Below are 20,874 nucleotides of genomic sequence, written 5' to 3'. Positions count from 1 at the left end.
ACCCAGACCACAAGGAATGGGAATGCAGGACTAGACTCTTTTACGAAAACCGAAACTATTGTCTTTTGCAAGATGCAGAAAAATCAATTCAGAACAGTTAAAATTTGATTTTCAGCCTTAAAGCTTAAAAAAAATTAACAAAATTAAATAAAATTAACAAAACCTCACTGCCTTCAAGGAAAAACAAAACCAAAAGAAAAATGCCCACACTCACCCATGAGTCTTTAAAGGTAAAGATATAACTGGCTTGATTATCATGCCTGGAAGGGTTCAAAAGCCATGCAGATGTGACTCTTGGGGACATGATTTACTGGTGGGTTTGGCAGTGCTGAGGGAATGGTTTGCTTCAGTCTTAGAGGGCTTTTCCAACTAAAATTATTCTATGATCCTGAAAGCTCTCCCCTTGTCTGGTCCTTGCTTTGCAGCTTGTGCCACTGCACAAGTGAAAATGCAGCTGTAGATTCTGTTCAACTCAGGTTAAATTTACAAGACACACGGTTAATATTTGTGGGACGGAGTTGTGCTCCTGTGAAAGATGAGAAAACTGGCAGGAAGCTTGAGACAGGTGAGAAAATAACTGGTTGTTCCTCTAAGGTGATATTAGGGTAAATACCATATATAATTTTGCCAGTAAGTCCCTGAGATTTTATGTTTTACATTAAGGTGAAGGTAAGAAAGACACCTTTAAAAGGAGATGAACTGGTAAGAGGATGCATCAGGGTAAAAGCAGAGCCTGATTTTCCTGGGTGCATCAGCATGCTTGGAATAACAGGTCTGACTGTAGCGTTTTGATGTGACAGCTCTTGGGATCTTTGTTGGAGGATGTTGGACCTGCCATTAACCAGACTCCACTGGTAAAAGTGGATGTTTGGGGAGGAAGATTTAGGTTAGAGGCTAGAAATGAGACTGGTTTAAAAGGATGAGATATGTGGTTCTGTGGAGCTCTTTGGATGGGGCAAGAGGAGAGAAAGGAAGGAGTTTTCGTTCTAACAAGGAGATGCACTGAGCCAGGACAATGGGGACAAGAGACAGAGAAATCTGGGGATTTGTATGAGCAGATGCAGAAGATAGGAAGGGGGTCTGTTGTGGTGTTGTGGCAATTGAGACCTCAGTAGAAGCCAAGGCCTCTGATGTTTATTCCGGAGACCAAACCAAAGGATTCAAATGGTCCCGTTCTCCTTTCAAATCCAGAAATGAAGTTAAGAGGGGGAAATAAAGCATATTGATTACATGGCAGGAATGCCCTGACTGTGAGATCTACCAGGCAGTGGAATAGATGCTTGAAAGCCACCTCTTGGGACTTCTGAAACCTGTCTGTGTGAAATGAGGGTCTCACACAGAGCATTTCTTCACAGGCTTAGGTTGGACTTGATGACCTTAAAAAGTCTCTTTCTCCTCTCCTTTTTTTTTTTTTTTTTTTTTTTAAATTCTTTGTCTTCCCTTCTAAGCACATGTTGCTGCTCCATGGTCCATTTTGTGAAGGGTGGATAACCAGGGATGTGAATTTTGGCACTGGGGCTCCTTGGGCAGCTCTTCAATCAGTTCCCAGCTGCCCTTGGAGCATCCTGTAGGTTTGAGCCTCATCACACGTCCTGCAGTTGTTATTAAACAGTGACCCAGAACAAAGCCCTTGTGCTGAGCATCCCGGGACCCTGGATTAAGCCAAAGTATCCCTCAAAGCCAGGACTGGGGGTAGTCAGTCCTAAGCCATTACCACCACACAGAGATCTGGCTGCCGTGGTGTCTGATCTCAAAAGAGAAGCTGTAACGAGCTGAGCGCATTCATCCCAGCAGGTTTGATCTTTAGAGGGAGTATAAAGCCTAAACCAGCCTTATCCTGGGATTTGAACAATAACCAGTTCAGCAGGGAGAAGAATTTTGTCCCAGAACAGGCAGAATATCCTTTTAGGATGTGCCAAAAGTGTGTTGAAATATTTAGTTGAAATTTTTTGCCGCAGTTGTGGTGGGAGATAGTGGCACCAACAGCACCAAGGGCTGTTTGTATTTCATGGTTGGAGGAATGGCAAGGGAAAGACCAAGACTTCCTCCTAAATTAATAAAGATATTAAAATCTCTGAGAGGAGGGAAATAAGAGAACCTTGGAGAGCGTCAAGGAAGGAATGGGAAAAAAGCATCACCTCTAAAAGTGCTATCTCTATCCAGTGGACAGGAGATTTGGAGAGTGGAGGTGAGATTTTTCCCTCCTTCCACCTGAGACAGAGAAAGCAATTTTGATTCTGGGGTGTACAGATTAAGTAGGGATTGCTTGGATTTTACTTCCTCTGATCTCTTTTCAATCCTTTGTAGCCATAATCTAAAAATTAGGTTTTATAAATGTCATAGTTTTAATTTTAAACCGGGCAGAAACACTAATTAATGTAGTGGTTTCACGTTCACTAAATTTTGGTCTTGGTACTTACTCTTTTTTGACAATAAATTAATACCTTTGTTTTCCTGGTTTGAGTTAAAAATTTCAGCTAGTGGTAGGATATAAGGTCTCCTGTTCCTACAGGCGTGATAACTTTGGGATGAGGGCACTGGAGCACAGCCGAAATTCCCAATTTCCACATTTTGGGGTTGTTTAAAAAGTGCCAGACTGTTCTTGAGCTGAGTTCTCAGAACTGTGTTGGAAACACCTTCTGGTGACCTACATGAGCCAGCCAAGTCCTCTGACAGCAGCAAAATCTCGAGGAAAACAGTCCTGACATTCTGCAAGTAATTTCCAACATTCTTCCCAAAACAGAATTCAAGTGGTTTTCCACACAGGACAACTCTGCCAGGTTCTTTTAAAGACCACAAAAGAAAACCAAAGCCTTCCAGTAATGAATTTGTTCTGCTGCAGGTTGTTGCAAATGTAAGATCTTTGCAGCATTTAGTCCTCTTGGATGCTCTTTATTTGTCAAAACACAGATATTTAGTGCTGCTTAAGATGCCCTTGGAATGTCAGGAAAGACATAAGACTTTTTTTGTAACCATAGACTACTATAAAGTATCTCTGGACAAAATTTTTGGACAATAAAAGCAAATTCTATTATTTTTTTTTAAGCTTCTCTGCCGATTACTTGTTTTAGATGTAGGTCTTCAAGGCAGGGATTGTATTTGGCTTGGTTTGGATGGCAAGCAAGAAAATTGGCCCTGGATTTTGGGAAGGAAAGGGATTAACCACATTACAAAATTTTTGAGCATGTGGGTCGTTTTATTTTTTCATTCTAAATCCAGAGAAGAAAAATAGATAAGAATTATAAACTCTCTCTCTAAAGTTCAGAAAAGATGAACTGATAGGTTTTAATATTTCAAAAATACCTGAAACATTAAAGAGTTATAAACTCTTCAGAAATACCCCATATGAAATAATACATTTTAGCAAAATGTGCTAAATATTTTAATATAGGAAATAGAACACTTTCATATTTTTACAATTTCAACCCCAATTTTTTAGGATTGCTTAGGAGACAATACATTCATTGACAGTGACACTTCCCCAGAAAACAAGGTACCTTTTGAACAAATTAGAAGTTACAAAAGAAGATAGGAAAAAGCTCTTTCTTGATAAATTCTTATTGATTGGATTTCTGATGCTTAAGGAATACTCTTGGATGCTACAGTGCAGTCTGTTATACTGCCCACAGATCTTTTCAGGAGTTCATTACAACTATTTGGTTAGTTCAGGATTGATGAATATTCTCCAAAAGTCAGGGCTTTGAGAGAAGCAGATTAAATGTCTGTCATGGTTTAATGCATAAAGGACTCCTTTCTAAAATTGTTAAACCCAAATATTTCAGCTGAATCTGAAATTCAGTGACAGTTTATAATACTTTGTTTTAAATATTTTTTGTCTGGATTTAGAATAAAAAAAATTAATTTCTGCTCACAGAATCACACTGAATCACTTAGGCTGGGAAAAAATCTCCAAGACCATCAAGTCCAACCTGTGACTGATCTGCACCTTGTCGCTCAGACCAGAGCACTGAGTGTCATGTCCAGGCCTTCCCTGAAACCTCCAGGGGTGGGGACTCCACCACCTCCCAGGGCATTACATTCCAGTGCTGAAAAACTCTTTCCATGAAAACAAAAATTCTTCCAGATGTTCACACTGCTTGTTCTTTAAATAAACCTCAAAACAGCTGCATGGAGACCTAATTATCCTTGAAAAGGATCCACCTAAAGAGAGGCTGGGTGCACACCAGGAGCCCAAGGATCATGGAATGGTTTGGGTTGGAAAGGACCTCAAAGTTCATTTAGTTCCATGGGCAGGGACACCTCCTGCAATGACAGCTCTCTGCAGTTAGTATATGCTTAGTGTCAGTGGAGTTTAGGCTGTTTTGGGTTATTTTTTCCTCTCCTGTCTTGCAGCCTCTTTGGCCGCTCTCTGTGGTCTGACACATTCTTCTGCCAGCTGCCAAGAGGACAGAGGCACCTTCATTGAGTGTGACATCCGAGTCATGGTGGGCACCTCCCAGCAGAGAGGATCTGTGTCCTACCTCTACGTCTGCGGGGACACCCCGCCCCAGGGGCACTTTGCTGGACTCTTTGCCAGGTTAGTGCCCTGTCTCTCTATCAGCCCAGTGCGTCCATCCACAAAGAACATTCCCCCTGTGGTTTTTCTCCTTTTTCAGAGTTGTTCCAAAGTATGGACCGACTGAAGGAACAAATCTTTGATTCTCTCATTGATGCCAATAGAGCAGTTGAGCCTTGAGACCACTAGAGAGCTCCTCTGGGTTGTGGAATTCATTCCCTGTGCCTATCAAAGCATCTCCAGTCCCCCCTCCTTCCCTCCTGCCTTTTTAAAGTGTTTGAGAGACATCAAAAAAATCCATCTTGTAAACAGCCAGCTTTGTTCATTCTTAGGTTTTAATATTTATCTTCTGATCCAAAGCAACATCTGGTGGATGCCAATGGGAAAAAAGATTAGGCGTTATGAAAAGCAGAAGTCCTCTTTTACTTTTTTTTCCCTTTCTTCTTCTTTCTTTTTTCTTCTTTTTTTCCCCCCTCTGCCTTTCTCCAAGCACTTTCATAAGTAAAAAGTCACAGAGTAAATTCAGCAGGGTGTGCAAGGGTGCTTATGCTTTGCAAATCCAAGGTCAAGCTGTCCAGGAGTGTAACTTGGAACTGCTGTCTTTGATGGAGCAGTGAGGATTTATTCCTGCAGAGCATCTGCTTCTAGGGGTAAGGGGGACGACTGAGTTAAGGAATAAACTGGTGAATGATTGAAGGATTTGGTTTGGAAGGGACCTCAAAGGTCATCTTGTTCCAACCCCATGCCATGGGCAGGGACACCTTCCACTATCCCAGGTTGCTCCAAGCCCTGTCCAGCCTGGCCTTGGACACTTCCAGGGATCCAGGGGCAGCCACAGCTTCTTTGGGCTGTGCCAGGGCCTCAGCATCCTCGCAGAGAAGAATTCCTACCTAATCTAAATCTCCCCTCCTTCAATTTGGAGCCACTCCCCCTTGTCCTATCATTCCCTGCCCTTGTGAAAAGTTCTTCTCCAGGTTTCTTGTAACTCCCCTTTAGATAATGGAACAAGCTGAACAAAACTTGCCAGAAGTTATTTGGTAAAAAAGAGAATTAGAATAGCATTGCAATTAATTGCCCATGATCTGCTGTACATGGTGAGCCCACTTCTGGCTGCTGCCAGAGTCCAGGTATTTCAGTGGAGTTGCAGAGATTTGATCCTCATCCTGACCTGATCCTCACATCACACCTGGCGCTGATTCACCAGAGGGACCTCTGGATACCCTGAACTGAGGGGGAAAAAAAAACCCCAACTGTCATTTACTGTACAAAGATAGCAAGACATGAGTTGCACAAATTTTTAAATTTGTTTAAAAATATAAAAATAGAAGTTTTCAACTAAAATTAATTAAAAAAAAAAGTTTACATAGTTGTGACACCTCTCTGTGGGTCTGTCATTTCTTCCGCATCTGTTTTTTAATTTGATCTAGATTTCACCAGGCCTGGACTTTTAAATAAAATTCTTCCCAGTTTTGAGAAAGTCAGTGTCAGGCAGAAAATAATTATTTTCCTGCTGAGGACACAGAGGGCAGAATTCTGTCGTGATCTGTACAACTGGACGAGTGTCCAAAGCTGTGCATTGCTAATGTCCTGTAACATCCCAGGAGATGAGGAGGACAGGACTTTTGGAGAAGAAAAAAGTAAGAAAAAAAAAAAAAAGTAAAATTAACCAAATTAATCCGTTCTACTGCTCCCAGAATGACTTGTTTCAAATCAAGAAATTCCAGGAGCTTTCCCTTATCTGGTTGAACTTTGCTTTGCTTTTCCTCACATCAGTGTGATGCCAATCAGAGAACCAACAAACTTGAGAGGGACAGGATAACTCCAGATGTGTTTATTTTCTGCTTCTTTTTCCCTGAGTATCAAAATTGTTCTCAGCTCTTCACTGATAAAAAAATGCATATTCAATGATAATGACAACAACAATGACAACAACAAAACCAACAACAACAACAATAATAATAATAATGTTGATGGTGATAAATACTATTACTTTTTTTTCTTGCTCCTTTTCTTGGTTTGGACTGCCACTGTGGAGAAGGTCACAATCCTTTTACTGACTGCTTGCTTATTGTTTTCACTGTGGTTTTTAGTCCAATTTAACTGTGAATGCCCCAGAGGTGGGGTTTATTATTCCTTATCAGGGAGAGATTTATGAATCAAATCAATCAACTTTTTTGCCTACTATTTTTCCATTTTTCCTACTTCTTCAATGTCTTTCTTATTGTCTTAACTTCTCACCCTACTGTGCTCATGCTTATCTTTTAGTTGAAAATTAAAACTTGAGCTGATATTTTTTCTAGTGAGTTTATTTCTAAATTAAAGGGAAATTTATTTCTTGCTAAAGGGAAGTAAGGGTATAGATTGTTTTCAAAAAAGTTTCCTGATTTGAGAAATCTGAGAGGAAATAGAAGGAAAAAAATGAGAAGTTTGAATTACACAAATTAATTTACTTCAGAAATTCTGAAAACTGTTTTCTACATCTCAGTTCAGAAAAATATTTAATTTTAAAGTATTAATGAAATTTGCAGGAAAACATTAGGGAATTTAAATGTTTCAATCAGAAACAAACTATTTTGAGGATTCCTGAAATAATACATATTGTTTTGATTAATAATAATTAATTTAAATAATATAATTAACTATAATTTATTTAATCATAGTAAATAATAATAATAACAACAACAACAACAATAATAATAATATATATATATGAATTTGATATAATAATAAAATATATATGAAATGTTCAAGAGTTAAGATATTTGTCCCAGGATGGGGACAAAATGACTGAAGTAATTCCTGGTTTAAGCGCACATTGAATCTCTCCTGTTTTTCTTACTAATTTTATGGAATCACAGGATAGTTTGGGTTTTCAAACTTAAAAAAATATAGTTTGGGTTTCAAACCTTAAATCTCATCTCATTCCACCCCCTGACACAGCCAGGGGCACCTTCCACTATCCCAGGCTGCTCCAAATCCCATCCAACCTGGTCTTGGACACTTCCAGGGATGAAAGTGTCATTGTCCAGCCACCTGGACAATACTTTTCAGTGGTTTAAATAAGTATTTTCTTTATGTTGTCCGTACCACAGCCCATCCTTTATCAGCTCTTAATGGCAAAAGCATTTTCCTTAAGAGCTGTAAGTTTTGCTATTAACAACACTTGTATCAAAGTACATTCCTGAATTCCCTTTAATAATTCACTCCTTTCCTTGCATTTCCTTTAAACACTGTAATTTTCTAACAGCATTTCAGAATGTGCTTGCATGAGGACAGAAAGAAACTGGCTTTTCTTACAAGCAAAGCTGATTTATTTTTTTTTAAAAAAACAACAACAACAACAAAAAAAACCCCAAACCAAAACAAAAAAAAACCCCAAAACCCCCCAAAAACCAACCCCGTGAAAACCACTCAAAGGTCCTTGTATTGACTTGAATGTTTGGGAAATAGTGTCCATGCCCTGCATCCAGCTGACCACAACAGCCTTCTGCCTTTAAAACTGTTGGTTATTTAAAAGAGGCAGGGTTTTTTTTGGACCTTTAAAAAGTACTCTGCAGTCTTGAAAGATAGCCCAGTCCACTGAATTATTGTACAGGACAAGATTACTTCTCAAAGTGTTGCTATCAAAAGCAAGCACAGTTTCCCTAAGGCTGGTTTTTGATTATTGATACAGCAGAGCGAAAAGTTCATTTAAATATAAAAATAAAAATTTTGCTGTTAAAAGGGTTCAGCAACTTGCAAAGATGTGTGGTGGTGTTTTTGGTTTTTTTTTTTTTTTTTTTTTTTTTTTTTTTTTTTTTTTTTTTTTTTTTGCGATTTCTAATGTGGCTGATTCCTTTATCACTTTAACCCTTAAAAAGGGCAACAAAACAAACAGCCCCTAAACGCAGACCAGAGCTGGGCTTTGTTTGCAGAGTGAGCTGCTGTACCCAGCAGGGAACTTTTAAATCTTCAAGGTCATCAAACCACTCTGATCATTGCCCTCCCAACAAAGCTCTGAGTCCTGGAGTCCTGGCTTTCCAACTGGGTCAATTTTGGGAGAGCTTTGGGCAAGGGAGGTGCTTCACCTCCTCTACTCCACTCTCATGAGACCCCACCAGGAACAGTGTCCAGCTTTGGGGTTCCCAGCACAGGAAGGACATGGAGATGTTGGAGCGAGTCCAGAGGAAGCAGGACAATGATCAGAGGGGTGGAGCAGCTCTGCTGTGAGGAAAGGCTGAGAAGATTTGGCTTGTTCAGCCTGGAGAAGAGGAGGCTGCAGGGAGAACTTAGAACACCTTTCATTGCCTAAACAGACTCCATAAGATTTGGAGAGGAACTTCAGACAAGAGCCTGGAGTGACAGGGGAATGACTTCAGACTGACAGAAGGTAGATTTTTGTGAGTTATTAGGAAGGAATTATTGTCTGTGAGGGTGGTGGGGCTCTGGCACAGGTTGCCCAGAGAAGCTGTGGCTGCCCCTGGATCCCTGGAAGTGTCCAAGGCCAGGTTGGACGGGGCTTGGAGCAACCTGGGATAGTGGAAGGTGTCCCTGCCCATGGCATGGGGTGGAACTGGATGAGCTCTAAGGTCCTTCCAGTCCAAACAAGTCTGGGATTCTAATCCCAGAGACACTTTACCAAAATCCTGTTTTATGGGGTTCTCAGGGACCTGAAGGCCTCTTAAAATCCTGATCCTGCCTATCTGTTCCTCTGTTTTGTTGAGTAAATCATGCTGTGAACTCTGTCCTTTCTTACCTATTCAGAAAATAATCCGGGCTGTGTAATCCGGGCTGTGTTGGTGCTGCTGTAACTCCTGTCCTTTCTCCTCACCTTCTACAACTTGCCAATGTGAATCTGATGGTGGGGTGGGGAGGAGAGGAAGAAGTAGAAATGGCCAAGAGTCACAGAATCAATTAGGTTGGAAAAGAGCTCTGGGATCATCAAGTCCAACCATTTACCCTGCACCACTCTTTGCTCACCCCTAAACCATATGTCGAATCCTATAGCTCCTCACAATGAAACACTACCAAAATCAGTGACTGTCAGCAGCAAAACCAAGGAAAAATTGTTTTTCTCCCACCACATTTCCTGTTACTTCTTCCCCCTATGTAAGCGGAGGCTTTAGAGCAAATGTCTGCTGGTGTAACTGGCACATATATCGAATCTGCTTAGTCTGGGCTGTTAAGTAAGTTTAATTAATTTACTAAGTTAATGTTCCAATGTTAGCAACAAAGCATCATTGCAATCAGCTGGGTAGCAGGAATTGGAACCCCTAAATGAGCTCATTTTTTCACAGTTGGAATTAGGGACCAGTTAGCCAGTTGTGTGGTTTTTCCAATTTCTCCCCTTGCCCTAGGGGAGTCGCAAGTTATTCATTCCCCATTGCTAAGTGTGAGTAAGATGGGGAGGGGGGAGGCATAAACAAACCCTACTCCTTGTAGGAGTCCAGCTTTGCTCCCAACACTGCTGATTCCCTCCCTGTTGTCTGCACTTATCCGCCTGCCTTGGTCCTAGAATGGCATTCGTTCCTGTTTGTGATGGTTTGGGGAAGGAGAAAAGCATCACTGAGAGATATTTACTGCATGTATTTTCATCCTGAGTGTGTGCAGATAAAGGGGGGAAAAACAAATAAACAATAAAAGAATGGAAACAAAATTACCGAAATTTGCAAAGTTTGACAAATGGTGGCCAGGAGTTGCCACAAGCTAATGGCTTGCAATGATTAATAAGAGTAAAAATAATTGCATTTCATTAAGATTGATGACACCCCATTTAACCTCCCTTCTCGTTTCAGCCCTAAAGTGGAAAGAGATGAAGTTCTCATCTATAATAGCTCCTGTAACATTACCATGGAAACTGAGGCAGAGATGGAGTGTGAGGGAGCTAATCAGCCAATTACTGCCAAGATTACTGAGATATGGAAAAACTGGGGCCAGAACACTCAGGTATAATCAAATCTTTTTTACAGACTGATTCAAACAGCTTAAAATTAAATTTGTAATATTGTGTACATTTAAAGGGGGGCAAGGAAAAAAAACAATTTAGGCTGAGCAGCAGCAATATATAATATTAAATGCTTTCCAACTTTGAATAGCAGTTCTAATGCAGCACAGCTGAATTAATGGTTAACTATGGCTAATCATGTATTTTATGAGACATAAATGAGCTTTACCTTATTTTCTGAGTAATGTATACATTTGTTAACACTCTGTCCCCCCCTTTTTTTTTTAATATAAATTCAATTCTGTTCTAAAAATGTTATTTTCTGTTAAGCAGAAATCTTAGCCATGAGGTACAGTTTCAGCTCTCTGGCAGAGACTTAGCATTCAGTGAAGACCTGGTGATATTTGATTTTTGCTGCATTTCGCTAGCTGAAGGAAAATGGGACAGTCTTCTCAGTGCTTTCTGTGGGTATAGCAAGAAAAGGAGACGTACGCCAAGAGTTCATGACAAAAAAGCTGTAATTCTGAACCAGCATAAATTTTAAGATTTGATACATAAAAATGTCATTGCTAACATGAAAATTCCTGTTGGAGTCCCTGCAGTTTTGCAGAGGGTGTGTTTAGCCACCTGTAAGAAGAAATTTAGAGGGTTTGGATATTTGTCGAACACCAATTATCCCCTTTTCACTATCCTTTCCTAAAGGAGCAGGTCCTGAGATGTGGTGGAGACCTCCTGAATACAGGGATATGTGAGTGGGGTAGTTACTCTCCTGGCTTAGGTTGAAAATCAAATGCTATTTTTAATCTATTAAATAAAATTTTCACACAGTGTTTTAGCATAGTTTAAGAAAATGAAGTTCGTTTGCTCAGCATCCATGTTAAAGCTCCCACAGTGGTTTTTAACTCTATCTGCAAAGAAATTTTCCTGTTTAAGGACTTTAAATTTACTTTGCCACCCCAAAAAGTAACTGCAGTGTCCTGGCAGAGTAATTTTGGTGCATTTCTATATTTAGTTTTATATATCTGATCTATTCTATATTTAGCGGTCTCTGAACACATGCACATATGCCTTACATGAATATTATTATTGTGGTGGAGTATCCTAAATTACAATTCCTTGCTTCTGTTAAGCCTGTCTCCTTGGTCTGTGTAGGAATGTCAGATGCAGAATGTTACCTATTAAGCTCCATTTGCTCATCAGCCTTGTTAGTTGTGGTGCCTATAGCATGCCCAGCCAAGGAGAAAAACAACCTTCAAAAATTGCTGGTTGGTGACTGCAGGAGTGAAGGGAAGTGCCCAGCCAAGTATGAGATCAAATGGTAGCTCCTCCTTACATTCCCATTTTCCTTCCCAAATGGGATAAGGGCATCTCTGGAGCCCCAGAGCCTGGGCTGCAGCTTGGAGGGATATTCCCTGCTGCTGTCTGTGATCTGCACAGCCCAGCTGTGTCACAGGTCCTGCAGCCCCAGCAATGGCAGGATGTCAGGTTGTATTTTGACTCAGGTAGGAGCAAGACGAGGAAGAAGCTGCAGGGTTGGTCCCTGCTGTGGTTTTTCTGCTCAGAGTAGGGAAAACCAAGGAAGTCCTGAGTGTCCTGAATGAACAAATTCATTCAGAGCAGGATGAAAACAGCAGCACTTTAGATCTGGGATTTGCTACTGCTTAATGAACCCAGTGGGCATTCAGAATCATTTTATCCCTCTTCCCAAAACTGGCTTGGGTGAGCAGAGGTGGATGGGTGGGGAGTTCAGATAAATGGCTTCAATTTTGGTCCCTTCCTGGCTGACAGCATCCTGGTAAGATTTACGACCTGGTGCAGCGCATGCATGCTTCACTGTGGAGGCTTAAATCATGTCATGTGAACAGGCCTTACCTTTCCAGCGGAAAAAATGGTCCCCAGGTTCAGTACTAAGCAGTGAAATGCATTAATAGTACCACGTGCCTTAGGATAATGGTGCTATTAGCAGGCAGCACAACTCTGTGTACAAGTAATGGGGCTGCATCTCTTTATAATAACATCTGGCACTTCTCTTGCATGCTCATGCAAGGATCTCAAAGCACTCCATGAAAAAGGGGCATGATCCTGTTCCCAGCACAGCTGCATTGCACAGTGGTTCGTTTTCTGCTTCCTCTACTGCCGGCTGAAGGATGCCCAGGATGCCACCCAAGAACTCAGCCCAGCTGGGTGCTGAGGGAGGGTTGGCTCAGAGGGGATTTGACGATGATGGTGGGGCACGATTAGCTCCAGGATGGTGTTGGAAGTGAAAATGTAGAAAGGCTGAGAATGGCACGGAATGAGTGGACACCGGCAAGAAGAGACAACAGCCTTGACTGAGAGCAGGAGAAAAAAAAAAAAAATTGGGGAACTTGAGCCTTGGAGGTACAAATGGTGGCATCACTAAACCTTCCAGAATTCAAGCAGCATTTGGAGAACATTCTTAGGCACAGATTGGGCTTCTTAGGGTTGTTCTCTGCAGGGCTAGGTGTTGGCCTTGCTGATCCTTGTGGGTTTTTTGCAACTTAGGATATTCTATGATATGACCATTATTCTATGAATCAGTTTTTAGGGGTTTTTGACATTGCTTGTATTCTTTAACTGCATTTTCTGGTTGGTGCCGCAAAATCCATTACTCAGTTTTTGTCCTCTCAGATCTGGTCTCCTAACTGTTACTTGCATGAATCATAGAATCCTTAGGGTTGGAAAAGATCTTCAAGAACACTGGGTCTGTGTGAGCTGGGCTGAGATCTAAATCTAGAGGACTCCCAGAATTTCATGGAGTTTCAAGGTGCTACCTGGAGATCTGTGATTTTCGTGGCGGACTTCATGAAAACTCAGTTCAACTTATATTTTTCCTGGGGTCTGGTCTGTGTCCCCATCACCTCTCCCCCAGAGAATAATTTTTATAATTTTCTTTGGAAACTGATTTAAGCTCTTGCCTCACTTTGTGTTTGAAGTATTTTGCCCTGTATGACTTAATTAGGTCACAAGAAGTAAGCAGCAGGCCTCTGCCCCACTGTTGCATTCAGCATCATTAGTGTTTGCAACTTGCTCTGCTATTATCTAAGAAGAGTTGCACAATTATTTTTATTTCAGTATATAATACAATTTAGCCAACTGAAAAGTGAGGGAAGGGAAAAAAAAAACAACAACCCAGCACTGATTGTATATCCCACAGGACTTAATTAGTTCACAGCTCCAAGAATGCGCTGGATAATGGGAAGACATGAATTAAATAATAAAAGGGAAAAGTTCTAATACTCACTCAGTACCTGTCCACTTCCACCTTGGCCACATAATGAGGCATCAGCTCTGGTGACACTGATGAGATGTGCAAAACACATCGAAAACACGAGGAGAGGATGCTTGTGGGAGGGTTTGACCAGGCTCGGGTGGCTCTGAACCCATTATGCTTAGTGAGCCTTCCGATTGTTATTCCAGATCGCTGGACCAGACCTAATCATGATGCAAACATGCTGCTGGAGTAGTGCTTCCTCGCTCCCACTCCCCCTCCTCTGCTGGCCCACATGTGATGGAGTATTTGGCAGGGGGCCCATGCCATGTATTAAATCAGCCATAGGGAAGCTGAACTGGTATCCCAGTGAATTCCCTGCAACCCAACCCTCAAGGGGTCTCTGTTGAAGGAGAGGGTTAATAAAAAAACAAAACAAAACAAACTTGCCAGATAGAAATGCCATCCTGGATTATGGCTCTGCCTGGGTGTGCTGCTCTACATTGAGTTTGTTTTTGGCAGGGTGTTAAGGGAAGGTCTTGAGATTGAAGGGGTGGCTTAGAGTATTGAGGGATCTGTGAATTCTTAGCTCGGTGACTGATGCAGGGCTAACTGCTTTGTTCACTTCTCATGAAAGAAAAAAATATAAACACTTCATGAAGGCTTTGTCTGAGATATGCACAGTCGCCTCAAAAATCCTTTCTGTTCAGCTTAGTACAGTCAGGACTAGCTCTTCAAATCCCTTGGATTCCTCTACAGGTCTTAGAATCATTCCTTTCCTTCTTTTTAGCCTTCTTTTCTCTACTTACCATCTCTCTTGGTGCCAAAGTATTTGGAGGTGAGGGAAGCAATGAAATGGTTTGAACTGGTGGAGATATTTGGTGATTTACAAAGGTGGCAAAACCTAGGCAGCTTTCAGGGAGCACAGAAGGGTCTCTGGAAGCCCACGGCACTCTGGGCATAAAGGGCTGTTACTTTATTACTTTATTACTTATTGCTCAGAGCAGGACTGATGCAAGGTCATAGATTGGTTTGGGTTGAAAGAGACCTTAAAGATCATTTCATTCTAACCCCCTGCATTGGCAGGGCAACTCTTGAGCATGTTCTCCATCTGTGAGGGTGGAAAGTAATGAGAAGTGACTCTTCTCTTTTGTTCTCATTTTAGAGCTGTCCTCATGCTGTCTGAATGTTTGATGGATGCAATTTTGGGGGTGAATGACATGTACTTGGCAGTCCATGAGGAAAACCACTACAGCAGGCTGAGAGTAGTTAGGCAGGGTAGGGATCATAGAGTCACAGAGCGGTTTGGGTTGGAAAGGATCTTAAAAAGATGATCTAGTCCCAATCTCCCTGCTGTGGGCAAGGACACCTTCCACTAAACCATGTTGTTCTAAGCCCTATCCAACCTGGCCTGGAACATTGCCAGAACAGATCAGATTCCAGTTTGATATGGAGTTTGTTTGCAGGGGATTAATTAAGCAGCTGCCCTCTTTTCCACTTGAGAAAGAATTATAATACAATATCATATTTAATTCCTCTGTATCCATTTAGAGAATGCAAAACACCAGAGCTCGGCCTTGGGGATCATAACATACTGAGGTTTGGGAGCAGTTTTTTGGATTTCTTAGCAAGTATCCTGATAGAACCTGACTTTATGTTGTCTTGGGCTGTGAGTAGAGCTCCTGGGTCCTTTGGCAGTACAAGCAGCCAAAAATAGCCATGTCACACAGGGTGGGACATCAGGAGTAGGACTACATAAAACTGTTCTACAGAATTTTGTGTGTATTCTCATAAATATTCACTTTTAACAGCCCAGCAAGCCCATCCTTGAATCTCCAAACTCCCCTTTTCTTAACCTCTTATCTTGGTCACAGTATTATTTTCAGAAGGAGGTGAGGACTGCAATAAAACCCACCAGAACCTCACAGAAAAGAGGCAGAACAGCCCATAAACAAAACAAAACAAAACACAAAAACAAAACTAATAAACATAAACCCACAAAACCAGTCTTGGGGTGCGGAGGCTGCTGGAGCAGAGAGGTACCATCTGCAAGGTTGTTAAGATGTAGAGAACCAAGATGGGCTCCCCAGTAACCACAGGCAATGTGAAGAGATAAATGGTTGACCTGAGCCCGTGTCAGGCAAGGATTGATGCCACTATCAGCCCCAGTGCCTTTGCAATGATTTTTTAAAAAATCTCTGATAGAGTGTGTTATCTAGTTACTGGCACGAGGGCAATGGCCTGGAGGCAATGGGGAGGAGGGGGAGGAAGAAGGAGAGGAGGAGAGAGGGAGGGAAAGGAAAAAAAAGGTCATTCCAGGAGGACAATCTCTGCTGGACTAAATGAGAAAATAAGGGCCTTGCTCTGGAAGGGGAAGGTAAATAAATAAATAATGGGAAAAAGGGGCTGCTAGGTATGTGAGGAAAGGGTAAGCAAAATTGCTTCTCTTCTTTTCTCTGTTTTTCTTTTGTTTTTAATTTTTTTTCCCTTCTTTTCCTTTTAATGGGTTCGGCCTTGGGCTGCAATGGGAAATTTAGGAGAGGTGCTTGTGGTGTGGTTTTATTTTCCTTTAACTTTTTGCTTCCTGATTTGAGGTTTAACTGTTTCCTCTCTTGCTGTCAGGTAGAAAAGGAAGGCCTGAACTATAACTTTCCCTTTCCCCCTCCCCACTGGGAAAAACCTCTTCTTTTTATATTCAATCCCACCATCTTTGTAATGTCTCTGGTGAAATGACTCCCTGAATTGTAAGAAGCTTTCTAGGGAACTCTCTTCTCCCCACCACTCATACTGCTGCTCTGAGACGTGGGTTGGGAGCTATTCCCAGGATATCCTAGGATAGAATGCCATATTCCCTGGGATGGGATGCCAGCCCTTGTCATGCAGAGCACCTCAAAGCTTTTCCATATGCATTTAAACAACCTGTGTGAAATCAGAACTGAACACAGCATAGTTTAATGAAAACCATTTTCCTTTTCCCCCCTCCATCCATGTTTGCTGCCAACCCTTAAGAGAAGCAGATTTGGAGTGGAAAGTGCCATTTTGGAACTGCTGCTCCAGGGAACAGAAAGCAAATCTCTCCCTTCCTGTACAAAAGGAAGGCTCCAATATAGGTCAAGAGGGTGTGGGGAAGCTCCCTGAGTGTCTGTGGGCTCGTGTCCTCTCCACTTGCTCCCAGGCACTTGCACAGAGTGTTGCTGCCACTTTTCTGTTTAATTATGACAGAAACTCTAATTGACTCCTTCAGCAATTCAACATTTTGGAGGGGGAAGGGTTTTCTGGGTTTGAAATCACAGCTTTGGTTCTCCGTCTGTGGGACATGGTCTCACAGGACGGTTTAGGTTGGAAAGGTCCCTAAAGATGTAGGTCCTTCCACTACATAGGGTGTCTCAAAGCCCTGTTCTACCTGGCCTTGTCTCCCTGGGGGAAGGGAGTGGGAATGTTGGATGCCTGGGACTGTGCTGGGGTGTCCAGGCATGGGCTCTGGGTGAAATTGGAGGACGCCTTGTGCCTTCTCCAGCTGCCCATCTTGAATTTGATGGGAAAAGGGCTGAGCATCTTGGAGACACACCGAGCCTAGGCTTGGTCTGCGTTGGAGCACGGCTTAACGTGTTTGATGGTCTTGTCCTTTGTGTGGTGTGATGTGGGATAAAGATGTGGCCTTTCAGCCCCTTGTGTCACTAACAGGGGGCTATGTCACCCTCTCACCTGTGTCCTCTCCCCAGTCCCAAACAGAGCGGCACTAGTTGCTCCACACGGTGTTTCCTGTGTACCCTAGGCACTGGCTGACCTACAGCCCCTTCCCAAGTATTTTTGGTGTCTGGCTCAGCATCCAGCAAGGACTGGGCATGTGGTCACCCTCTGCTGAAATCTGGGAGATTTCAGGGGCACAGTCTTGGCCAAAGTGGGATCATTGAAGGGGTTCTTGATGTGATTGGATCATGGATGTAGCTCTAAAGTTCTGAGTCTGGTGCCTGGCCTGTCCTCTTGCCTTGAGGGCAAGATCAGGTGTCCCACCCCATCCACAAGAAGTGAGAAGAAGCTTTGGATAAAGTATGTGGGAGGGGAACACAGTCATGTTTTACTTCTTTGGAAAAAAACAAACCAAACAATCCTGAGGATAACAAAAGCCTGAAAATTTGGTCTTGTAGCAAACCTCTAGTAGTGATGAAGAGACAATCATGATTTGTTCTGTGCACAGAGTTTAGAGTGAGGAATAGAGAAAGGACAAATAGTATTTGTCATTCAAGTTTTTTTGTTTGGTTGGTTGTTTTTTTTTTTAATTTGATTTTTTTTACCTCGGTTTTGTTACTGTTGTTGCTATCACATCATTTAGCAGAGACTAAAAACGTGAACTAGGTGTACAGCTGGAGGAAAAACAAATTTAAAGTAGGGAGATTTCAGTTCAGAAAGTGTTTATTAATAACTTTAAAAAAAAAAAAATGCCGTAGCAGGAGGGAAAACCAGAGCTCTTTGCCACAGTGAATCTACTCGAGGCTTCCCCGTCTAAGGAAAGGGTTAATTTGCTGTGGTTGCCAGTAAAACCAAGCTGTTTTCGTGATGAGCCTGTAATAGCAGGGTGATAGACTGGCTTAACAACCTCGCCTAAATGCTGGGTACCGTCCCCTGATTGGCAGCTCCCTAAGTGGAAACCCCTCGTGTCCAATCTGTCCCCGTGAATTGCTGCAGAGCAAAGGACTTCATTAAGGGATCGTAAGGGGACCTCGTAAAAATCAGCAAATAATTGCGCTGGGGAGGAGAGGAGGGGACTGAGAGCTCTGTGGTCCCTGTGAAGAAAAGCAGACGTGCCAGGGCAGGGAAGCTCAGGTGAAATGGGTGCCATAAACACTTATCCCTGAATGCTGGGTCTTCTCAATAAAGCTCAGTTTAGCCCCATCGATGACTTTAACAAAATATTCCTGGTCAGCTCCCTGGGTGGTGGAGGGCTGGGAGCTGTTAGCTCATATTCAGTTAAATTTCAAATGTCAGAGCTCGTTAGTCGTGATTTTAGCCAAAGACAGTTTCTGAGGAGCTGGGTAAATTTGAACTTCCTCAAATAAAATTGAGGAAAGAGATCACTGTTTTGCTTATTGATTTGTTTTCCTGCTTTCACACATCTTCTCTGGGTCTGGGATTCTGATCAAGGGTCAGGCTCAGCTTCACCCACTTAGGGGTTACTCTCCCACTTAGTGCTCCCTCTTTCACACACTCTCTCCTGCTTTCATTCTCTAATTCACCTTTACTTGCAGTTTTTCCTCCTGCCTTCCCCTGTGTTTGGTGAGTAGAAGATGCAATTCTTGCTCTCAGTGTTGAGGGGAGCTTTTCCCTGAGCTCATCTATAAACCCAGGAGGGCAGGCACAGGAAGGCAGCACAGACCATTCTGTGGTAGATTTAGATAAGATATTTGGGAGAAGTCCTTCCCTATGAGGGTGGGCAGATTCTGGCACAGGTTCCTAGAGAAGCTTTGCCTACCCCATCCCTAGAAGTGTTAAACATCAGACTGAATGGGCCTTGGAGCAACCTGGTCTAGTGGAAGGTGTCCCTTCCTATGGCAGAGAGTTAGATCTAAATGGTCTTTAAGGTCCTTTCTCACCCAAACCAGGTTGTGATTGCATGAATCTCTAAGATGAATTGGTTCAGAAGAATTTGGGCAGTCAGTGCTGTTCTGCAGTGACTTTTTGGGGGCCCTGTTGGGGTGAGTCACTCAGGGGATAGAGCCACTGAGCTAAAAATGTGGCTTCAAAGCTGAGATGGCCCAGACATTATTGCAGAAATTGAGTGTTTTCCATGCTGAAAGGACTGCAGATGCTGGTCACTGGCACACCCAAGCCAATGTTCAATTTCAGGTCTGGAGGAGGGAGTTTCTGGATTGTCAGGTACATGAGGGATTTGAATACAGATATCATGGGTAACAATTCTGGGTGAGTTTCTCCAGGTGATAGCTGGTGTTTCCACTTTTACCTACATCCTCTTTTGTGTGTGTGCACTAGGATGGTATCCAACCCTCTCCAAAATGAAATTTACCTTTGGAATTACTCAGCGCATGTCTGCATCCTTTAGCACTTGAATGCATTGAGATTCTGGGGTAAGGATGTACCAGCAGGGATCCTTGAGTAGAAGGACCCCGGGCTTTATATCCTGCCAAGTGATTAACAGGCAGACAAGTGTGTGTGTGGGAGGGCAGAGAGTGCAAGCCACGGAGTGTATTATTGCAGAGGATCTGCGTTTCCAACAAAGATGAGCTGTTACAGCCCTGTTGCAGACAGAGGGATGTCTTTACAGCTCAAACAGCAGCAGTTTGTGCTTTCAATTCAAAGGCTTCTCAGTTCAGAGGGCAGCATGTTGCTGGAGAGGTTCTCTCTCACGATAGGCACTCATCTTGTCTGATTTGAATGAAGTTTGGGCTAAAATCTCCTGAAATGACAAGAGAGGTTACTGTCCCATGACATATGTGATGCACTCTTCAGTGGAGACGTTGTCGTTCAGGGCAAGTGGTTCAAAGTGCACTAAATTAACTTCAGCTGCCTTCTGGCCTCTGTTCAGGGGGCTGTCTGCACCCCTGAAATCGTCTATCGTGTGCTGCTGTGAGCTCAAACTACTGAAAAAAAAAAGAAAATTAAATAGATGGAAGTGCTATTCCATCAAGAATCTAAGTTCTAATTTTAGCTGCATGAAATAAATGCATTAAAGTGTACATATCTGCTGCAGACATGTTCTCATTTCAAAGGCGTCTTGTTTTGGGAATATTCTCCCCTCTTTGTGCATCTCCTTGCACAGTAGGAAGGGATGCTTTATCTGGATTCATCACAGTTAAGGAGACACCCCTGACTGCAGGAAAATGGCACGGGTGTTCCCAGTGCTCTAAATGCCACTCAGTGCTCAGATTCCCATTAGGAACTGGCAAATTCAGTTTGCAGTGACAGGGCAAAGGTGGCCTTTGCTGGGGTGTGCCATCTTCCTTGGCCCCCTAACCCGGTGATATCCTGTTCTTCTGTGACCTTTTCTGTACGAGTCCCATCTTCACCCTTTTACCTTTGTGGTGGGTAAGTGTTTTTGATGATGACAATAAAGATACCACGGAGCACTTTTATTCTTGGTTGCCCCATCTGGGCTGCGCTTTTGATCCGAAGGGCCGGCGTTCCAGTCAGATTGCACTATCAGATGGAGCTGGCTCTATTTCCTGCATTATTCTTCCTGGCTGTCCCCCA

The 20,874-nt window shown here is 42.6% G+C and overlaps 1 protein-coding gene across 1 annotated transcript in view; it reads left to right on the top strand.

Annotated features, from left to right (window-relative positions):
* Nucleotides 1–20,874, top strand: part of PKHD1 (PKHD1 ciliary IPT domain containing fibrocystin/polyductin) — a 245,592-nt gene that overhangs the window by 45,903 nt on the left and 178,815 nt on the right. Inside the window, exons 34-35 of the mRNA XM_058419697.1 lie at nt 4,354–4,537; nt 10,291–10,441. Coding sequence (XP_058275680.1) covers nt 4,354–4,537; nt 10,291–10,441 — 335 coding nt within the window. The remainder of the gene's footprint in view (nt 1–4,353; nt 4,538–10,290; nt 10,442–20,874) is intronic.

This window comes from Hirundo rustica, chromosome 3 (assembly GCF_015227805.2).
Source record: "Hirundo rustica isolate bHirRus1 chromosome 3, bHirRus1.pri.v3, whole genome shotgun sequence".
In the NCBI taxonomy this organism is placed as follows: domain Eukaryota; kingdom Metazoa; phylum Chordata; class Aves; order Passeriformes; family Hirundinidae; genus Hirundo; species Hirundo rustica.
The sequence above is the reverse complement of the archived record's forward strand: the minus strand, read 5'-3'. Positions and strand labels throughout refer to the sequence as shown.